This window comes from Colobus angolensis, unplaced genomic scaffold (assembly GCF_000951035.1).
Source record: "Colobus angolensis palliatus isolate OR3802 unplaced genomic scaffold, Cang.pa_1.0 Scaffold42, whole genome shotgun sequence".
Taxonomy (NCBI): domain Eukaryota; kingdom Metazoa; phylum Chordata; class Mammalia; order Primates; family Cercopithecidae; genus Colobus; species Colobus angolensis.
The window spans coordinates 3,203,657-3,221,852 of NW_012117599.1; the positions used below are offsets into that span (position 1 = coordinate 3,203,657).

The window sequence follows — 18,196 nt, forward strand, 5'->3', positions numbered from 1 at the left end:
GTATACCCATATTTCAGAATTTCATCAGAGATCTTTAAAAATTTAGCTAAGTTGTATTTGATTCCCAGAAAGCCAAATATATACTTTTACCTAGTTGTTATATTAATATGTGAGTAACTACTATATTTAGGCTACTACAGTAGACCCAGGACTCTGTTTTGTTATAAACACTGATATTCAATCACAAATATGGATAAATAGGGTTTCAAGATGATTCTCTAGAAATGTTCAGTCAGTAATTAGAGTTTGATGACTATGAAATTGTAAACTATCAAAGATACAGTAGCTAAATATTAAAGACATAATACATTCTAAAAGTGGGTGAGGCTGGGCACAGTGGCTCATGCCTGTGATCCTAGCACTTTGGGAGCTGAGGTGGCTGCATCACCTGAGGTCAGGACTTCTAAACCAGCCTGGCCAACATGGCAAAACCCCATCTCTACTAAAAATACAAACATTAGCTGGGCATGGTGGTGGGCTCCTGTAATCCCAGCTACTCAGGAGGTTGAGGCAGGAGAATCACTTTAACCCTGGGGGGTGGAGGTCCAGTGAGCTGAGATCACACCACTTCACTCCAGCCTGGGTGAAAGGGCGAAACTCCATCTCAGAAAAAAAAAAGGGGGGGGGGGGTGGCGTGAGTGCTTTCGTTCCAAGCTGTGGAATCTGCTCCAGATCTCAGGTTGCTACTAGAGCATCTTGGGTAGATGACTCTTCCCCAGTAAGCCCTGGGCTTTCTCAGACCTTTACTGTGCAGGAAGACTGCCCTTCTGCCATCCTGGTCAACTCTGCCTACCAAATTCCTGCCCATCTTTGAAAGCGCAACCCTGACCTAGGCTCCCCTCCTTTGGGAAACTTCCCAAGGCCTCCCTCCATGCTACATAATCATCTCTCTTGTTTGTTTTTTGAGACGGAGTCTCCCTCTGTCGTCCAGGCTGGAGTGCAGTGGCCGGATCTCTGCTTACTGCAAGCTCCGCCTCCCGGGTTCACACCATTCTCCTGCCTCAGCCTCCCGAGTAGCTGGGACTACAGGCGCCGCCACCTCGCCCGGCTAGTTTTTTGCATTTTTAGTAGAGACGGAGTTTCACCGTGTTAGCCAGGATGGTCTCCATCTCCTGACATCGTGATCCGCCCACCTCGGCCTCCCAAAGTGCTGGGATTACAGGCGTGAGCCACAGCGCCCGGCTGATCATCTCTCTTAACAGACTGGGCATCCTTAATCACAAGTATTTTTTTTTTTTTTTTTTTAAAGACAGTCTCCCTCTTGTTGCCCAGGCTGGAGTGCAGTGGCACGATCTCGGATCACTGCAACCTTCGTCTTCTGGGTTCAAGTGATTCTCTCGCCTCAGCCTCCTGATTAGCTGGGATTACAGGTGCATGCCACCACACCCAACTAATTTTTGTATTTTTAGTAGAGACGGGGTTTTACCATGTTGGCCAGGCTGGTCTTTAACTCCTGACCTCCGGTAATCCGCCCGCCTCGGCCTCCCAAAGTGCTGGGATTACAGGGGTGGGCCACGGCGCCCAGCCAATCACAAGTATCTTTACGGGATATCTTTATTTTCTGCAGAAAATAAAATACTAGCAGAGTATTTGGCCTTCAGTAGTTATTTCTTTAGCCCATTAGTAAGAGGTTTCCTAGCAAGAATGAAAGGATTAAGAGAATCTCTACTATTTTCTGAAAGGTGATAAAACATAAAATCAGATAAATTCCTTTTAAAAAGACTTTCAAAGAAATCTTTAGAACCTGCAAACCCTCCCACAAAGAAAATGTGAACACTGAAAGGTGGGAGGCAATTTTACTTTACATTTCTAGTATCACCATGGCATTTCATTCCCAAACATTGCCATGAAGTTAGGGAAATTCCTGCTGCATTCACTTAACTTTTTTTTTTTTTCCCCAGTAATCAAGTTGAAGAAACACTTCCACTACTTAAAAATTACTTTCATATTTGTTCAGCTATCCCAATGGGATTTTCACTTAGTAAATCTGCTACTCAGGTATCTGCTATGCATATGGATTCCAAAGTGGATGATCACTTAACACGAGGGAATGAAAAAAGCAGGTTGGAACCAACGACTCAGTTATTTCAAAACACCAAGAAAATAAGATTAGAAGACACAAATCAAGAAAACTTTTCAAGGATTGAAGGGACTGGCACAAGATCTCTTTCTGAGAAAGCCTTGGGTTCAGTGGTATACGTCAACGAAAGCGATGGACTAGAAATGACAGATGTGGAATGAAGCAATTTGTATGTATTACCAAACAAACCAAAAACTGCCTTTGATTAAGAGGGGATGTCGAAAGAGAACTTAACCTTATTAGGAAGCCCTAACAAAATGATGGAAGACTATTGCTTTATTTTTCACTATTTGTGAATCATCTTACACTACATTTTTTAATTATGCCTATTCAAAAGGCAGTTGCTTTAGAGTGAAAAAGCCTTCCAAAATTCAAAGCAGATTTCTCTGGTATTATATTATATCCTTCTTAAAAACCAGAGCTTTTAAGTAACAGTATTTGAATGGCACCAAAACATTTTCATTTTAATGTATTTCTTTAACAAGTGATTTTAAAAAGTGTCTAAGCGGCCGGGCATGGTGGCTCATGCCTGTAATCCCAGCACTTTGGGGGGCCGAGGCGGGTCCATCACCTGAGGTCAGGAGTTCGCAACCAGCCTGGCCAATGTGGTGAAACCCTATCTCTACTAAAAATGCAAAAAATTAGCCAGGTGTGGTGGTAGGCGCCTGTAATCCCAGCTACCTGGGAGGCTGAGGCAGGAGAATTGCTTGAACCCCGGAGGCAGAGGTTGCAGTGAGCTGAGATCATGCCATCGCACTCTAGCCTGGGCAACAAGAGCGAAACTCCGTCTCAAAAAAAAAAAGGTCCAAGCAATGTGACATCAGTATTTCATAGTATTTCTGGTGTACCGGTTTTGTATGTTACATTTCCATTTTGGGATTCTGCTTTAGGATACTTTACTTTCTTACATTTTGCATTTTTGTTCTGTAAAAGATCACTGCAGATAAACCGAAAAGGCCAATAAATTGCATATCTTCAGAAGGATTTCACATTTTAAATCGTGCCTTTAAAACTGCTTTTTCCCCCCACATAGAATCCATTTTAGAGTTAGAGAAGTGTTCTTTCCAACTGTTAATAGTTTGTCTTGCAGATGATACCATTTTATGTCACCAATATTTAATATGAGAAAAACAACCTGGTGTTTAAAAACCTTGTTTTGTGTATCAGTTATGAAAATATCTGGTAGTTGGAAATCTCTTTAATATTCATTTTAAAAGAGGAAAGGGCATCTTTTCGGAGGGGGGGAGCTATATTTTATTAATCAGAAAAATACTAAACAGATGTGTTTGTAGGGAATATTGAGAGTGAAAAACAATTGTTGAATGGGACATAAGCTAAAAAGACAACGCTTTTTATTATTCACGGAACATAATTCTTTAGGAGAGAAAAAAATACACAAATCATTCATTTGGTCACCTAGCCTGGCACTGTGCTTGGTGCTGGAGATACAGTCGTGAATAAAATAGCCACTGCCTTGTAGAGTTTTGTGCCTACTAGGAAAGACAGGACATTATACAGTAATTATATAAGATGCCAATTGTGATATGCCAGGAAGAAACGTATAGCATTCAGAGAGACATAACACAACACAAGACATACCACATAAAGCTGATTTTTTTTTTTTTAAGATGGTCTCACTCTGTTGCCCAGGCTGGAGTGCAGTGGAGCGATCATAGCTCACTGAGTGTCAAATTCCTGTTCTTAAGCGATCTTCCTGCCTCAGCCTCCTAGTAGCTAGGATTACAGGCATGTGCCACCATACCCAGCATGTTTTCGTATTTTTTTAGAGACAGAGTCTCACAATGTTACCCAGACTAGTTTCAAACTCCTGGCCTCAGGTAATCCTCCCACTGGGCCATAAACTTGATTTTAACTGTGGGAAATGGGAAAGAATGTCTCAGTATATTTTTGAAAGCAAGTTTATTAAGAAAGAAACAACAGAATCGCTACTCCATAGACAGAGCAGCCTCTGAGGACATTTATAGCTTTTGCAGTGACATGGTTGTCTAAGTGAATGATGGTAATGGTCATAAAAGCGGAGAGAAGGGGATAGAGTACAGGTGAAGTTTGACAGGATGTAGTCATGGTTTGGAAGTGGAAAGTGAGGAAGAAGAAAGGGCTTCTAGCAAAAAAGGCTAGATGCATGCAGGATCCCTGGGGGAAAAAAAGAGTGAGTTCAGGAGCGTGGTTTTTAGACTTACCAGGTTTACAAGGCAGTTGTATCTATGGAACTAAAAAGTATAAATTTTGAAGTTGTATACAGAAATGGTACTTAAAGCCATAGAATGAATGAAATTGCTTAAGGAGAATGTAGTGTGAGATAAAGATCTGAGGAACTCCAACATTTAGGGGTTGACTAGAGCAGGGTAGCTGGCCAAGGGGACTGAGGAGTTGGCAGTGAGGCCAGAGGAAAACCTGGCAAAGGGGACTGAGGAGTTGACAGGGTAATGTCACAGTTGTCCACAGGAATCTCCAGGTTGAGGTAGTCAAATGAACAGTTAGATGAAGACTGAAAAGTCCACTAGATCTAGCAATGTGAATGTCACCAGTGACCTTAGCAAAAGCACTTTTGCTGGAATAATTGGGGGGAAAGCCATTTTGGAGTACGTTGAAACAATGAATGGGAAGTGAGAAAGTAGACACTGGATGTACAGCAGTTTTTCCGAGAAGGTTGGCTCAGACGGGTAGCAGGCAGGATGAAAAGTGGAAAGAGAAGTGAGGTCACTGGAGGATTGTTAAAGAGTACAGCATGTTTGAGTGTCACTGGAAAGGTTCCAGTGGAGAAGCCGAAGAAGTAGGTAAAGTTAAGAATAACCAAAGGACAGCAGTCCTGGAGCAGGGAGGAGGGAATGGGATTCTTTAAAACCTTTTCAGCAAGAAACTAGGGGGAAAAAACCAAAACCGTACCACCTGATATTTCAGAGACAGGGAATTTAGAAGGAAGTAATATAAGCAAAGAGCAACAATATTCTGTGACTGTTTTTAAGAATAACTAGGAAAATTCCTAGTGCAGTTAACTCTAAACAAAATTCATTCCCACCTGCATAATATGAGATAGACGAACTCAGAGTGACCTTGGTAAAAGATGTAATAATAAAGAAATGAGGTGTCATTTTGTCTTCATTGTAGCTTTATATAAAGCCCTGGTCATTTACCGTATCAGCATCACCTAACTGAACACTGAATGATTCTTATTCCAAGAGGCAAGTCTTAGTGGTTTCTATTTTAACTGAAGGAGAGATTGATTTCTGAGCAAGAGTGAAAAAGGTGACTACCAATTCTTTGGGCTTCTCTCATCAAGAGGTGAAATACACTACACCACGCCTTAACTCTGGGCTGGCTTTGTTGTTGTTTTTGGCCAACAGAATGTGGCTGAGGTGCTGCTTCCAAGATTAGGCCTCAGTTGAGGTGCCCTAGCAGCCAGGCAGCACCTGCCAGAGTATGAATAAGGCTATCTTGGACCGCCCAGCATTGCCAACCCGTGCTGAATGAAGCCACATGAATATGCCCAGGAGAAACTAGCAGAGGAATCACCCATCTTGCCCACATGTTAGAGATAGAAGCCACTGTTTGAGGCAGTTTGTTACGCAGCAATACTTAGCCGAAACTATTACCTTGCTACCTTGACTACTGGGGTAACTTCCCATCTCATGGAGCCACAGGGTCTTCTTGCCAACTGCAATGAGTTGGCAAATGGGAATGATCACTCGCCTCAGTATGTTTTCTGATCCACTCCATCCTGTATTATCATCTCTGTACTGCGAAAACCATTTATTCCTTTAAATGCAATGTGTCTTTCGAAACTGACTTGAATTTCCTCACCTTTCGAGTTACCTGCCACTTGGACTCACTTATTTGGAGGAGATACGTAAAGACCCAGCGTAACGCCTATGTGCTCAGTAAAAAGTATCTGCTGGTACTCTTTCCTGCCCGTCGTGTGACCTGACTGCTCTGGGCTTCTAGGGGCTCCCCCTAAACTAGCTCCACGAAATGCCCCCTCCAACCTAGCACATCCGCTGTCCTACCTTCGCCCAGGGGTGGCCGTTATCTCTGTGCTGTCACGCGGGGAACGCCCATCTGAACTGGGGCCTTATGACTTTCGGTACTTTTATTCGAACGTGGCCTGCGTCCCTGCCTCGAATCTGGTTCTCGCCCTGAATGACCCTCACTTAGCATCCCTGCGGACTGCCGGGACCCCACGACCCCGCAGGCGGAGAGGCGCAGCGCGATCCCTGCGCGCCCCTCCTGCTCCGGCGCTTCAGGGGGCGGGCCCTCAGGGGGCGGGGCAGGGTCGCGCGCAAGGCCTGCTGGTTGCTCGGGGTCGTACGACGCACTTTTTCAGCTCGAGCCACGCGAGGCCGTGGGCACGACCGGAAGCCGCAGGTGGGTGAAGCGGAAGCGCTTCTAACCGGGAAGTTGCGGGCCGTGGCGCGTGGGTGGCCGTGGTCCCGGGCGCGCGCGGGGTCTCTGGCAGTGGGCCAGGGCCTGCGGGTCTCCCCCGCCGGTACTGAAGGGTTCTGTGTGCACGCTTTCCCCTCGGCGCTGGGGACGACCTAATTTCGCTGTTAGGAAGGGTCGACCCTGAACACAGGAGGGAGGGTAAATACCGTAAAACATGTTGGAGGCTAGCTGTGTGCACGCCACCTGGGAGACAAAAGGGCGAAGTAAAACATGCACACGACCGTAATGAGATTCTGAGTAAGTTGTATATTATCAGAGAGGGGGCAAAATAATAGGGTCTTGGCAAGGTCTTACGAAGAAGCTGCGCCTGCCTAGAAAGATAGATGGGATTGTGCTGTTTTCGCTTTCAGTCCAGTGATGGGGAGGCGTGTTTGGCAGTGCAGAGGTAGCGAAGTGTCCAAAGAACATGGAAGATAATGAAAAACGTTATAAAATTAGTCATTAAAGGGTAAGAGTAGAAAGATTCAAAGTGATTTTTAAGGAACAAAATTTAACCAGACCATCAAAGGCTTGACACTGTCTCAACGACTGTGAAATATCCTGAAATACTGTGCATTACTCAGTCGGGGTCTGATCCACTACTGGAGCATAGAATAAAAAAAAAAGGGGCGCACCTGTGCCAGATGAATCCACGCCTCTAGGGGAGAGAAGGTATCCCGGCTTAAGAGCAGGGGCTCTCCTGAGTTAAGGAAGTGTTTTCCTCAGAGCCCATTCCGTCAGACATTCAAATCATGTAACTCAGTCCTTTTGTTCTGAGTATGTATTCACCAAGCAAACTTATTAGTTGGCTTGTCAGTAGTCTTACAGTGAATAATTGGACAGGCTCATCTGAATATCTGATTGATGGCCTATAATTCTCTTTGTAAATCAATAAGCTGGCAGTCAGGGAGTTTTGGACATCCCTTTGTTTTCACTTTTTTCACTCTGCGTCATTCTCATCTTTCGGGGTTCAGTTGAAATGTCACATCCTCACTGAGGTCTGTTTATTGGTTTATGTGTTCAGGTGGTTAGAACAGCTTCTTGCATCTTTTCTCACATGACGCCTTCTTAATGAGGCTTAGCCTAACAACCCTATTTAAAATTGCAACGTAAGTTTTCTCACATACACATTTCCAATCCTCCGTTTCTCAGCTCTGCTTTTTTTTTTTTTTAAATACACCGAATCTCGCTCTGTTGCCCAGCATGGAGTGCAGTGGCACCATCTCGGCCCACTGCAACCTCCACCTCCCGGGTTCAAGAAATTCTCCTGCCTCAGCCTCCCGATTAGCTGGGATTACAGGCGCCCGCCACCACGCCCTGGTTAATTTTTGTATTTTTGGTAGAGACGGGGTTTCACCATGTTAGTCAGGCTGGTCTTGAACTCCTGACCTCAGGTGATCTGTCCACCTCGGCCTCCCAGAGTGCTGGGATTACAGGTGTGAGTCACCTCACCTGGCCATCTACTTTTTTTAAATAGCCCTCCTTATCACCTTTATTCATTTGACTCACTGATGAATCCCAAGTGCTAAGAACAATGTCTGTCATGTAATTGATGAGAACTTTGTTGAATTAATACCTTTGTTGTGTTTCATTCACACTGTATATACAATACCTGGATGAATAGAGATATTTTGAGCACTATTAAAATACCTTCATTGGCTCAATCATGAATTGGATCAATTCTGGAACCCTAACAAGATCACATTTTTGACCAAAGTCAGTATCTTGAACTATAATTTATCAAGGTAAATGCCACTTTGACGTGTCTCGGTTAGGAATCCTTGTTCACTTGAGGGAATACATGTTGTATGATAGGAACAGTAAGCACAGAATAGAGGTGGGAAAGGGGGAACCCTATCATAACAGTCAATGTTTTGTATTTGCCAAACATGAATGGCTTATGCATATTAACACATTTAATTCTCTTAACCATTTTATGACATCTGAGGCCACTGAAGCAGCTAGAGGTTAAACCACTTCCCTAAAGTCATTAGTAAGTGGCAGAGCCAGGTTTAAAAATTTAAGTCCTTAACTAGTTTGCTATCCTTCCACTCTGTATGTGCAGACAAGAATAAGAGCCTTAATCTTAGGAAAAGGTATTTCACAAGATCTTTGACAATCTCCATATCCAGACACCATCCAGCTTATTAGTACCCACTACTCTTACCTGTTACTTTCCCCTTTAAGGCTGCCTCCTACCTGAACTCTGGATCCCAATATCATCACTTTCTCAAGGACCTCCCTTCTCCAGTGTTGCCGTCTTGACTCTCCTACCAGCATCTAAACATGCTCAGATCTATTGCATCTTAAATCCTCTCCTAACTCCACATTCCTTTCTACCTACTGCCCTAGCTTTTCCACTTCACAACTAGAATACCCTCATTGTATCCACCTTGGGCCTCCTATTGACTCAGTACATCTGGTTCTTACCAAGATCACTGATAACCTCCTTGATACTGTTTAATAGATCCTTTTCAACCCTCATCTTATTTGCTCAGTCTTTGACATTTGGCTCTGTTAACCATCTTGTCTCCCTGAAGCTTCCATAGTAGCATATTTAAAATTTTTCTGCCTTTTCTTCTATTCTCAGCTTCCTTTGGGAGCTCTCCCTCCTTCTGTATATCCCGTAAATGTTGCTGCTCTTCAGGCTTATGTCACAGGCCCTTAAATCTTCTCACTGAACCACCTTCCTGTGACCTCAGTTACCATCCATTGAGCTCTGTGCCATTGGCTGCTAGTTCAACACAGTCAAAATGAACCAGTTATCTTAACCCCATTCTTCCTGTTCCTATAAAATCTGTCCTAGGAAATTTCACCTCTTTGCCAGGCCAGAAATCAGGGCATAATATTAATAAAATAGTTAACACATATTGTGTACTTTCTTCAGTGCCAGGCACTTCTTCGCTCATTAGACTCAACCTGATAATATGAGTCCTGTCGTTATGCACATATTAGATAACAAATCTGAGACACAGGAAAGTAATCTGCCTTAGGTCATTCAACTGATAAAGGATAGAGTTGGGATTTGAATGAGGGCAGTCTAGTTTGAGCTTGTAATCATTATATCATAAAGGACATGATCCTTGGCTTCTCTTTCTCTTACCCTAATTTAACCTATTACCAAGTATTGTACATTCTCCATGCTTAAATCTCTAGGCGATGTCTCTGAAGTATAAATCCAAAGCCCTCATACCTGTAATCCCAGCACTTGGAAGGCCAAGGCAGGAGGACTGCTTGAGCTCAGGAGTTTGAGACCAGCCTGGACAGCAAAGTGGGACTTCATCTCTACAAAGAAAAAAAAAAGGCTAGGCCTGGTGGCACGTGCTGACTAAGGTGGGAGAATTGCCTGAGCCTAGGAGGTCGGGGCTGCAGTGAGCCGTGATCACACCACTACATTCCGCCTGGGCAATAAAGTTCAAGCATTTCACGTGGATTTAAGGTTCTTTATAATTTAACGTCTACTTCTCTTGCCTTCTTATTAACTCCCCATTCTTGTATTCCTAAGAACCAGCCAGTAGAATTAAATTATTTGCATGGGTCCTATCTCCCACTAAGCTGTTGCACAGTTAGAATTCTTTTCTTTACCCCTTTTATGTCTCAGCTTCAATGTCACATCCACTAATTAGAGCATTAGAGGGCCCTCTAATGTACTTAACATGTATCACAGCATTTAGGACACTACATTTTAATTATTGCCTTACTTGTTTTTTAATATCTCCCACTAGATTGTGGAGATACTTGTTTCTTGAAGGCAAGGACCAGTTCACCTTTTTTTTTTTTTTTTAGACGGAGTCTCGCTTTGTCGCCCAGGCTGGAGTGCAGTGGCTCGATCTCGGCTCACTGCAAGCTCCGCCTCTCGGGTTCACGCCATTCTCCTGCCTCAGCCTCCGGAGTAGCTGGGACTACAGGTACCCGCCACCATGCCCAGCTAATTTTTTGTATTTTTAGTAGCGACAGGGTTTCACCGTGTTAGCCAGGATGGTCTCGATATGCTGACCTCGTGATCCGCCCGCCTCGGCCTCCCAAAGTGCTGGGATTACAGGCGTGAACCACTGTGCCCGGCCAGTTCACCTTCCTAATGTCACTCATATCCATCCCTTTCTCTCTCTCTCTCTCTCCTACCATACTTTAGGCCCTCATTATCTCTAGTGTGGACAACTTTCTTAGTCCGATAACTGTTCTCCCTGTCCCTAGTCCATCCTTTATTTAATCCGTACTCAACCCTGCAGAGGCAGATTTGTATAATGGCTGAGTTAACACTTCCTGCTTAAAACTTCAGTGGATCTTAGCTGCCTTTAAAAAAGTCCAAATATTTTAGTTCATTACATGATTTATCTCCTCCCATTTTCTATCTTCTTATTGCCTTGTACGTAGGAGACACTTCATACATACTTGTTGAATAAATATGGTACTGTATCAAAGTCAGTCTAGCAGAACCAAGAACAAAGAAATTAACCAAAGTAATGCAATCTCGGTTGCGAGGCTTCCTAGGACAGAATAGCCACAGGCTTCAGTGGAACTCGAAGACTAGTACTGTAGCTCTTTCTCCTAGAAGGGAATCCCCAAAACACACCTCACTATTACATGACTCTTTGTCTTTGCATATGCCTGGAATACGCTACTCGACCTGGCAAACTATCCAATTTGGTGACTCAGTTCAAGTATTCCTTCCTCTATTAAACCTCGCTACACCTTTCTAGACAGAATGTAAACTGATTCAACTTTTTGTAGGTTAGTTTATAAACTGTAACAACAGTGATGAAAATAGGAAGACTCTTTAATCCAGGAATTGTACTTCTAAGATATTACTTAACTAAAGAATTTGGTTCCAGGTGTGGTGGCCCATGCCTGTAATCCCAGCACTTTGGGAGGCTGAGGTAGGAGAATCACTCAAGCCCAGGAGTTCAAGATCAACCTGGGCAACATAGGGAGACCCCCATCACTACAAAAAATTTAAAAATTAGCCCGGCATGGTGGCGTGTACCTGTAGTCCCAGCTGCTTCAGAGGCTGAGGTGTGGAGATTGCCTGAGCCCAGGAGGTCAAGGCTGCAGTGAGACAATTACAGAGTCTTAAACAATGGAATATTAAACAGTCATTAAAGCTGATGCAAAATAGGCTTAATGGGCCGGTGCAGTGGCTCACACTTGTAATCCCAGCACTTTGGGAGGCTGAGGTGGGCAGATCACCTGAGGTCAGGAGTTCGAGACCAGCATGGCCAACATGGTGAAACCCCATGTCTACTAAAAATACAAAATTTAGCTAGGCGTGGTGGCAGGCGCCTGTTATCCCAGCTGAGGCAGGAGAATCGCTTGAACCCAGGAGGCGGAGGTTGCGGTGAGCCGAGATCACGCCATGGCATTCCAGCCTGGGTGACAGGGCGAGACTCCATCTCAAAAAAAGATGGATGGATGGATGGATAAATAGATAGAATGTTGAATGAAATAATAGTATGGTTACACTTTGGGGGAGGGAAATGTGTGTGCGTACACATGCTTAGAAATAAAATGGATTTATACCAAAATGTTCATTTGTGATTAGGACTATCAATGCTTTTATTTTCTTATTCTTGCTTATCTGTATTTTCTCATTTTTCTCGATGAACATTTGTTACTTGTGAATTCAACATAATTTGGCTTTAAGATATATTCTAGGTAATGTGGCTGAGTGCAGTGGCTCATGCCTGTAATCCCAGAACTTTGGGAGGCCAAGGTGGGAGGATCACTTGAGCCCAGGAGTTTAAGACCAGCCTGGGCAACGTGGTGAAATCCTGTCTCTAAGAGGAAGAAAAAAAAAAAGATATATTACATAATGTCTTTGCAGCAGACTTACTGTTTGAAAACTGTGAAATTATTTCAACTGAAATTATTTGAAATTTGTCTTCATTTATTTCTTTTGAATACTGAATCATAGCATTGCTAAAGACTAATTGGAAAGCTAAAAGCCAAAAGCAACTGCACTGGATACTTAGAGATAAGTTTGGATTAAATACCCAATAATTGATAGTTAGAAAATATAATTTAATGTTCCTTTTTTTGATGAATTAATTTGTTTGTCTTCCATTTTTAAAAGCATGTTGATCCCATTTTCAATGAAGAATTGCTTCCAGTTACTTTGTAACCGGCAGGTCCCAACAGCTGGCTTTAAAAAAACAGTAAAAAATGGGCTCATTTTACAGTCAGTTTCCAATGATGTCTATCAAAATCTGGCTGTGGAAGACTGGATCCATGACCATATGAATCTAGAAGGCAAACCAATTCTATTCTTTTGGCGGAATTCTCCCTCTGTTGTAATTGGTAGGCATCAAAATCCTTGGCAGGAATGTAACCTGAATCTAATGAGAGAAGAAGGTGTAAAACTGGCTCGGAGAAGAAGCGGAGGAGGAACAGTCTACCATGATATGGGTAATATCAATTTGACTTTCTTTACAACCAAAAAAAAGTATGATAGAATGGAAAATCTGAAATTAATTTTGAGAGCTCTGAATGCTGTCCAACCCCAGCTAGATGTGCAGGCTACCAAAAGGTTTGACCTTTTACTTGATGGACAGTTTAAAATCTCAGGAACAGCTTCTAAGATCGGCCGGACTACTGCCTATCACCACTGCACTTTATTATGTAGTACTGACGGGACGTTCTTGTCTTCTTTGCTAAAGAGCCCTTACCAAGGGATCAGGAGCAATGCCACTGCTAGCATACCTTCCTTAGTGAAAAATCTTTTGGAAAAGGATCCCACTCTGACCTGTGAAGTACTAATGAATGCTGTCGCTAGAGAGTATGCTGCTTATCATCAAATTGATAATCACATTCACCCAGTAAACCCAACGGACGAGACACTGTTTCCTGGCATAAATAGCAAAGCCAAAGAACTACAAACGTGGGAGTGGATATACGGCAAAACTCCAAAGTTTAGTATAAATACTTCCTTTCATGTGTTATATGAACAGTCACACTTGGAAATTAAAGTATTCCTAGACATAAAGAATGGAAAAATTGAAATTTGTAATATTGAAGCACCTGATCATTGGTTGCCATTGGAAATACGTGACAAATTAAATTCAAGTCTTATTGGCAGTAAGTTTTGCCCAACTGAAACTACCATGCTAACAAATATATTACTTAGAACATGTCCACAAGACCACAAACTACACAGTAAATGGAATATTCTCTGTGAAAAAATTAAGGGAATAATGTGATTCCAAGTAAATGTCTTAATACAGTTTCAATTAGAAAATAAAATGTCTCATACTTGCACATTGTATGTCAAAAAAAAAAAAAAACTAGTCTCTTTCAGTAACTTCAAAAAAAAATAAATAAAAAACCTAGTCTCTTTCAGTAACTTCTCTCCATCTGAAATTATGTATCACCTATCCCTGTCTGTGTATTTCTTCTGACTTCTAGGATCCTCTTTCTTCTCTTTCTTCCTTCATTGATTTTATTTTATTTATTTCATTTATTTATTTTGAGACAGAGTCTCACTCTGTCACCCAGGCTGGAGTGCAGTGGCATGATCTTGGCCCACTGCAACCTTTACCTCCTGATTCCAAGTGGTTCTCATGCCTCAGCCTCCCGAGTAGTGGGACTACAGGCTTGTGACACCACGCCCAGCTAATTTTTTCTATTTTTAGTAGAGACAGGGTTTCACCGTGTTGGCCAGGCTGGTCTCGAACTCCTGGCCTCGAGTAATCCACCGGCCTCAGCCTCCCAAAATTCTGGGATTACAGGCATGAGCCACCATGCCCTGTCTGTTCATTGATTTTAATACCTGGCATGTATTTATATTTCAACTGCTGCTGCTTTAACTCTCTTGGGGCTATATACAATATTGGAAACCCTGACCTCAGAGGTAGTTCTCTGTTTTTCTTCCCTCTCAGAGATATAACCCAGATTTCTTGTCACCTTTCCTCGTATCTCAAACTCTAAAATTCTCCCTTTTAGTTATATTTTCTTATCTTTCTACCCTCCCACTAAAAATCAAGGCTGTTGCACTTTTCTAAGCTCTTAACCCTTCCCTAATCTCTCCTTGCATCATTTCCCTTCTATCCCAGCCTGAAATTTACTTTATGCTGTACTTTCTTACCAGTATTCTCATTTGCTTCTCTCCTTTGACCTTCTACCATAGCCACTTTTTAATTTTGGTCTAAACAATTGATTTTCTATTCTTTTTGGCAGGTGATACTGGGGGATAAGATCATATAATCATTGAAGATTAGCCCAATTTGATATTTATAATTTTCAACTTATGTATCTTTCTGCTGGTGTCTGATTTAATTCATCTCTGGTTGAGTTCCCCTCATTCTTGAGGGGAATGTTTCCACTCTTCTCAAGCTCAGAATTCCACTACTCTTACCTTGTCACAAACCTTGATTCGTAATTTGGTGAGAGTTGAGACCTTCAGAAATGAGCCCGTCCAGCCCCCATGGTCCCTCTCCTCCCCTCTCCCCTCCCTTTCTCTTTCGAGACAGGGTCTTACCCTTGCCCAGGTTGGAGTGCAGTGGCTCATAGGTCCTGGGCTCAAGTGATCCTCTCGCCTCAGGTTCTGGAGTAGGTGGAACCACAGGTGCTCAACACCATGCCCAGCTCCCTCTTTTTTTTATGAGTTATATTCTTTTAATATATCTCAGTAGTTCCAGGCCCCATCCTTTTTTTATTTTTAGGAAGAGCAGGCATGGACACAGGGTTTTGCCGACAACTCATTATCTCAGAGTGGGGGTGGGGTGAGTGTATTTTTCAAGGTGTTCTTGGGACAAACATGATTGGCAGTTTAGCAGGTTTAATGGGCAGGTCCTTTTGTTATTTAAAAGCAATATTAAATACCAAGTAAACACAACTTTGAAGAGATTACTTGTGAGCATAGCGCACTTGTTGCCACATGTGAAAATTATTTTTTGAGAAAGGTTAAAAATCCTGATATGATGTGCTTTGGTGCAGTAATACCATTTGTTTCTCCAGAAAGGATATTATCAGGCAAAGGGTGTTAAGGGCTTCGAGTTCCAAATTGGAAATCTGGCCCAGTAACCCCTGAAACCGATGGACTCAAGATATGTTTTGCAGTGGTTTCCCCAGAACTTTCTGAATGTTTGCATATGGGCATGAGTGAGGAGTCAGAATGGCATATATATATGTAGTCTTATTTTTTTGAGACAGAGTCTTATTCTGTCACCTAGGCTGGAGTGCAGAGGTATGATCTCAGTTCACCGCAACCCCTGCCTCCTGGGTTCAAGTGATCCTCCCGCCTTAGCCTCCCAAGTAGCTGTACCACCACGCCTGGCTAATTTTTGTATTTTGAGTGGAGACAGGTTTCACTATGTTGGCCAGGCTGTTCTTGAACTCCTGACCTCAGGTGATCTGCCTGCCTCAGCCTCCCAGAGTCCTGAGATTACAGGTGTGAGCCACTGTACCTGGCCTTTACTCCTAGATTTCTTATTTGAGATTGGATGGATGGGAGTATATGCGGGGAGTAGGGGAGTATATATGAAAAGTTTGGTTGGGGTGTATTATGTGTGAAATGTTTGTGTGCTTCTGAGATGTCATAGGCAGTTGAATAAGAACTCCAAGGAGAAGTCTTGGCTTAATTTATAATTTTGAGGGCTAACTGCATATAAATAGTACTTTAAGTCATGAGAATGAGTAATTTTGGACTTTTATAATTCATCTAAAGTTTAAATTTTAAACTATTAAATATTCAACATCTGAGTCCCCTTATATGTTTGGGGACCTCTCCACCTGGTAGGAGGTAGAGCCTACTTCCTTCTGTGGAAACAAAAGTTTACTCTTTCCTGGCCTTCCTTGAAGCACAGGCGTGGGCACATGACTTAAGCTGTGCCAATCAGATGCAACTGCTCCATACTTTGAATTAGACAGTAGTGATGCAGAACATCTGGAATGATGAGAACCCTTGTCTGGAAGTAGCAACAGGGGCCTGAATTTCTGGGGTCATGAAGGCAGTGAGGCTGGCAGTGGTACTTTCCATGCCAGTGATGTCAGTGACGTAGGCTACTGCATCCAGCCCTTGCATCAGTGTCAGCAGGGGTGTCATCTGATTAGTTCTGGGTAGTGAATCTAGATGTGATTTTTCACTCCAAAACCTCTAGGTCTCAGTCTATAGCTTAACTACCTACGATTCTTGTCATAAACCCCTTTTTTGCTTATACCAGGGAGGAGCAGTTTTCATTGCTTTTTACTAAGAACACTTACTGTGTAATCAGGGAAAGAGTGTGAATAAAAAAAAAAAAGTTACTACCTAGTACCTAGCTTGGGAGAACTTCAGGATTTAAAATATAAGAAGAATGAAGAAAGTATGTTTCATGAAAGTCAAGAGTTTCAAGAAGGGAGTAGCCAACTGGGTCGAGTGCTTCTGAAAGGTCACATGATACAAGAGTTTAAAGTGCCCATTGAATATGGTGGTGTAGAGATCACCGTTGACCTTAGCAAACACGGTGTCAGTGGAGTAACTGGGGCAGTAGCCAGACTGAAGTGAGTTAAAGTGAATAGGTGGTGAGGAAATAAGAAAAAACAAAACAAAACAGAGAGCACTCTTTCAAGAAGTTTTTCATGAAGAACGAAAAAATAGGGTGGCATCTGGCTCGAGATGTGTGTACTGATAGGAACGATGCAGTACAGCAGGAGAGACTACTCTAAGGCCCAAGTCCTTGTGGAGGCTAAAGGAGGTCAGGTCAAGGTCACTGCCAAAAATCTGGCCATCATCCTTATATATTAGGAATACTGACTCTTTATAATTTTATAAATTTGATCTCTCATTTTTTTTTAACTTAGTTTCTGTTTCCTTTTTACTCAAGTTTTGTATATTTACATGACCAAGTCTTTTGCTCTTAACAGTTCGGGAGCTTTCTGTTATACTCAGTTCATTAAGTGGGGTTTTAAAATATATGTATATAAATTTTTCATTAATTAGCTATAATACATTTAGAATTTTTTTTTATATGGTGTGAACATCATTATAGAAAAATTTCTTTATGCGGAGTAAGACAGAGGCGTTAATGTTATTTTTTCCAACCATTTGTTGAGTTCTTTCTCCACTAACTTAAAATGTCACCTTTATTATATATTAAATACTCATTCATATACATTCAATTTCTCTCTTTCAAATGTGTTTCTGGACTCTTTTATTCTGTCCCACTGATTTATTTGCCCATGCCTATGCCCATACATTTTTAAGAAAATTATTGTAGCTATGTCTTTATAGCTGGTCAAGCAAGTCTCCTGCTGTTGCTCTTTTGTTATTTAATTTATAAATTAAGTTAGAACTGACATTAAGTCTTCCCATTCAGGAATACAATTTGTCTTTCTAGTTACCCTAATTTTCTTTTATATCCTTCCATAAAGCTTATAGTTGTTCACATAGTTCTTATACATTTCCTGATATATTTAAGCTGTACCTGGTAGGCTTCTGGTGCTCTAATTAGATCTGGGGATAGAACTCCAAATGTCTAGAATGGATAGCATGTCTGTAAACTCTTTTCTTTAAATATCACTATGTCTTAGCCAGGATTTTTACAGAAGTTGGATAAAAGTTAATTGCACAGGGTTGTGGATTGCTAATCCTCCATAGTAACAGATGGATATGCTTTAGAAATCAGAATTGTTATTTTAACATGAAGGTAAAGAGGCCTAACACATGTTCTTTTTTTTTTTTTTTTTTTTTTGAGACGGAGTCTC

At 42.1% G+C, this 18,196-nt stretch overlaps 3 protein-coding genes across 5 annotated transcripts in view; 2 read left to right on the plus strand and 1 right to left on the minus strand.

Annotated features, from left to right (window-relative positions):
- The window catches only part of LOC105522215 (chromosome unknown open reading frame, human C2orf15), a 9,321-nt gene extending 6,263 nt beyond the window's left edge, over positions 1-3,058 (plus strand). The window contains exon 3 of the mRNA XM_011956654.1: positions 1,902-3,058. Coding sequence (XP_011812044.1) covers positions 1,902-2,241 — 340 coding nt within the window. The 3' untranslated portion in view covers positions 2,242-3,058. The remainder of the gene's footprint in view (positions 1-1,901) is intronic.
- TSGA10 (testis specific, 10) overlaps positions 1-6,330 on the minus strand; it is a 174,466-nt gene extending 168,136 nt beyond the window's left edge. Inside the window, exon 1 of the mRNA XM_011956551.1 lies at positions 6,106-6,330. The gene's annotated coding sequence lies outside the window, so the exon portion shown is untranslated. The remainder of the gene's footprint in view (positions 1-6,105) is intronic.
- A 47-nt stretch (positions 6,331-6,377) lies between these two features.
- Positions 6,378-13,797, plus strand: LIPT1 (lipoyltransferase 1). 3 transcript variants are annotated; one of them, XM_011956556.1, is made up of 4 exons: positions 6,487-6,778; positions 6,892-6,954; positions 7,699-7,840; positions 12,591-13,797. In XM_011956556.1, exon 4 carries the CDS (start codon positions 12,592-12,594, stop codon positions 13,711-13,713), a length of 1,122 nt encoding a protein of 373 aa, XP_011811946.1. In that variant the 5' UTR covers positions 6,487-6,778; positions 6,892-6,954; positions 7,699-7,840; position 12,591; the 3' UTR covers positions 13,714-13,797. The 3 variants fall into 3 exon arrangements, with proteins under 3 accessions (XP_011811947.1, XP_011811946.1, XP_011811948.1); XM_011956557.1 differs by lacking the exons at positions 6,487-6,778; positions 6,892-6,954; positions 7,699-7,840 and adding an exon at positions 6,378-6,463; XM_011956558.1 differs by lacking the exons at positions 6,892-6,954; positions 7,699-7,840 and having other exon boundaries at positions 6,531-6,778.
- The last annotated feature ends 4,399 nt before the right edge of the window (positions 13,798-18,196 follow it).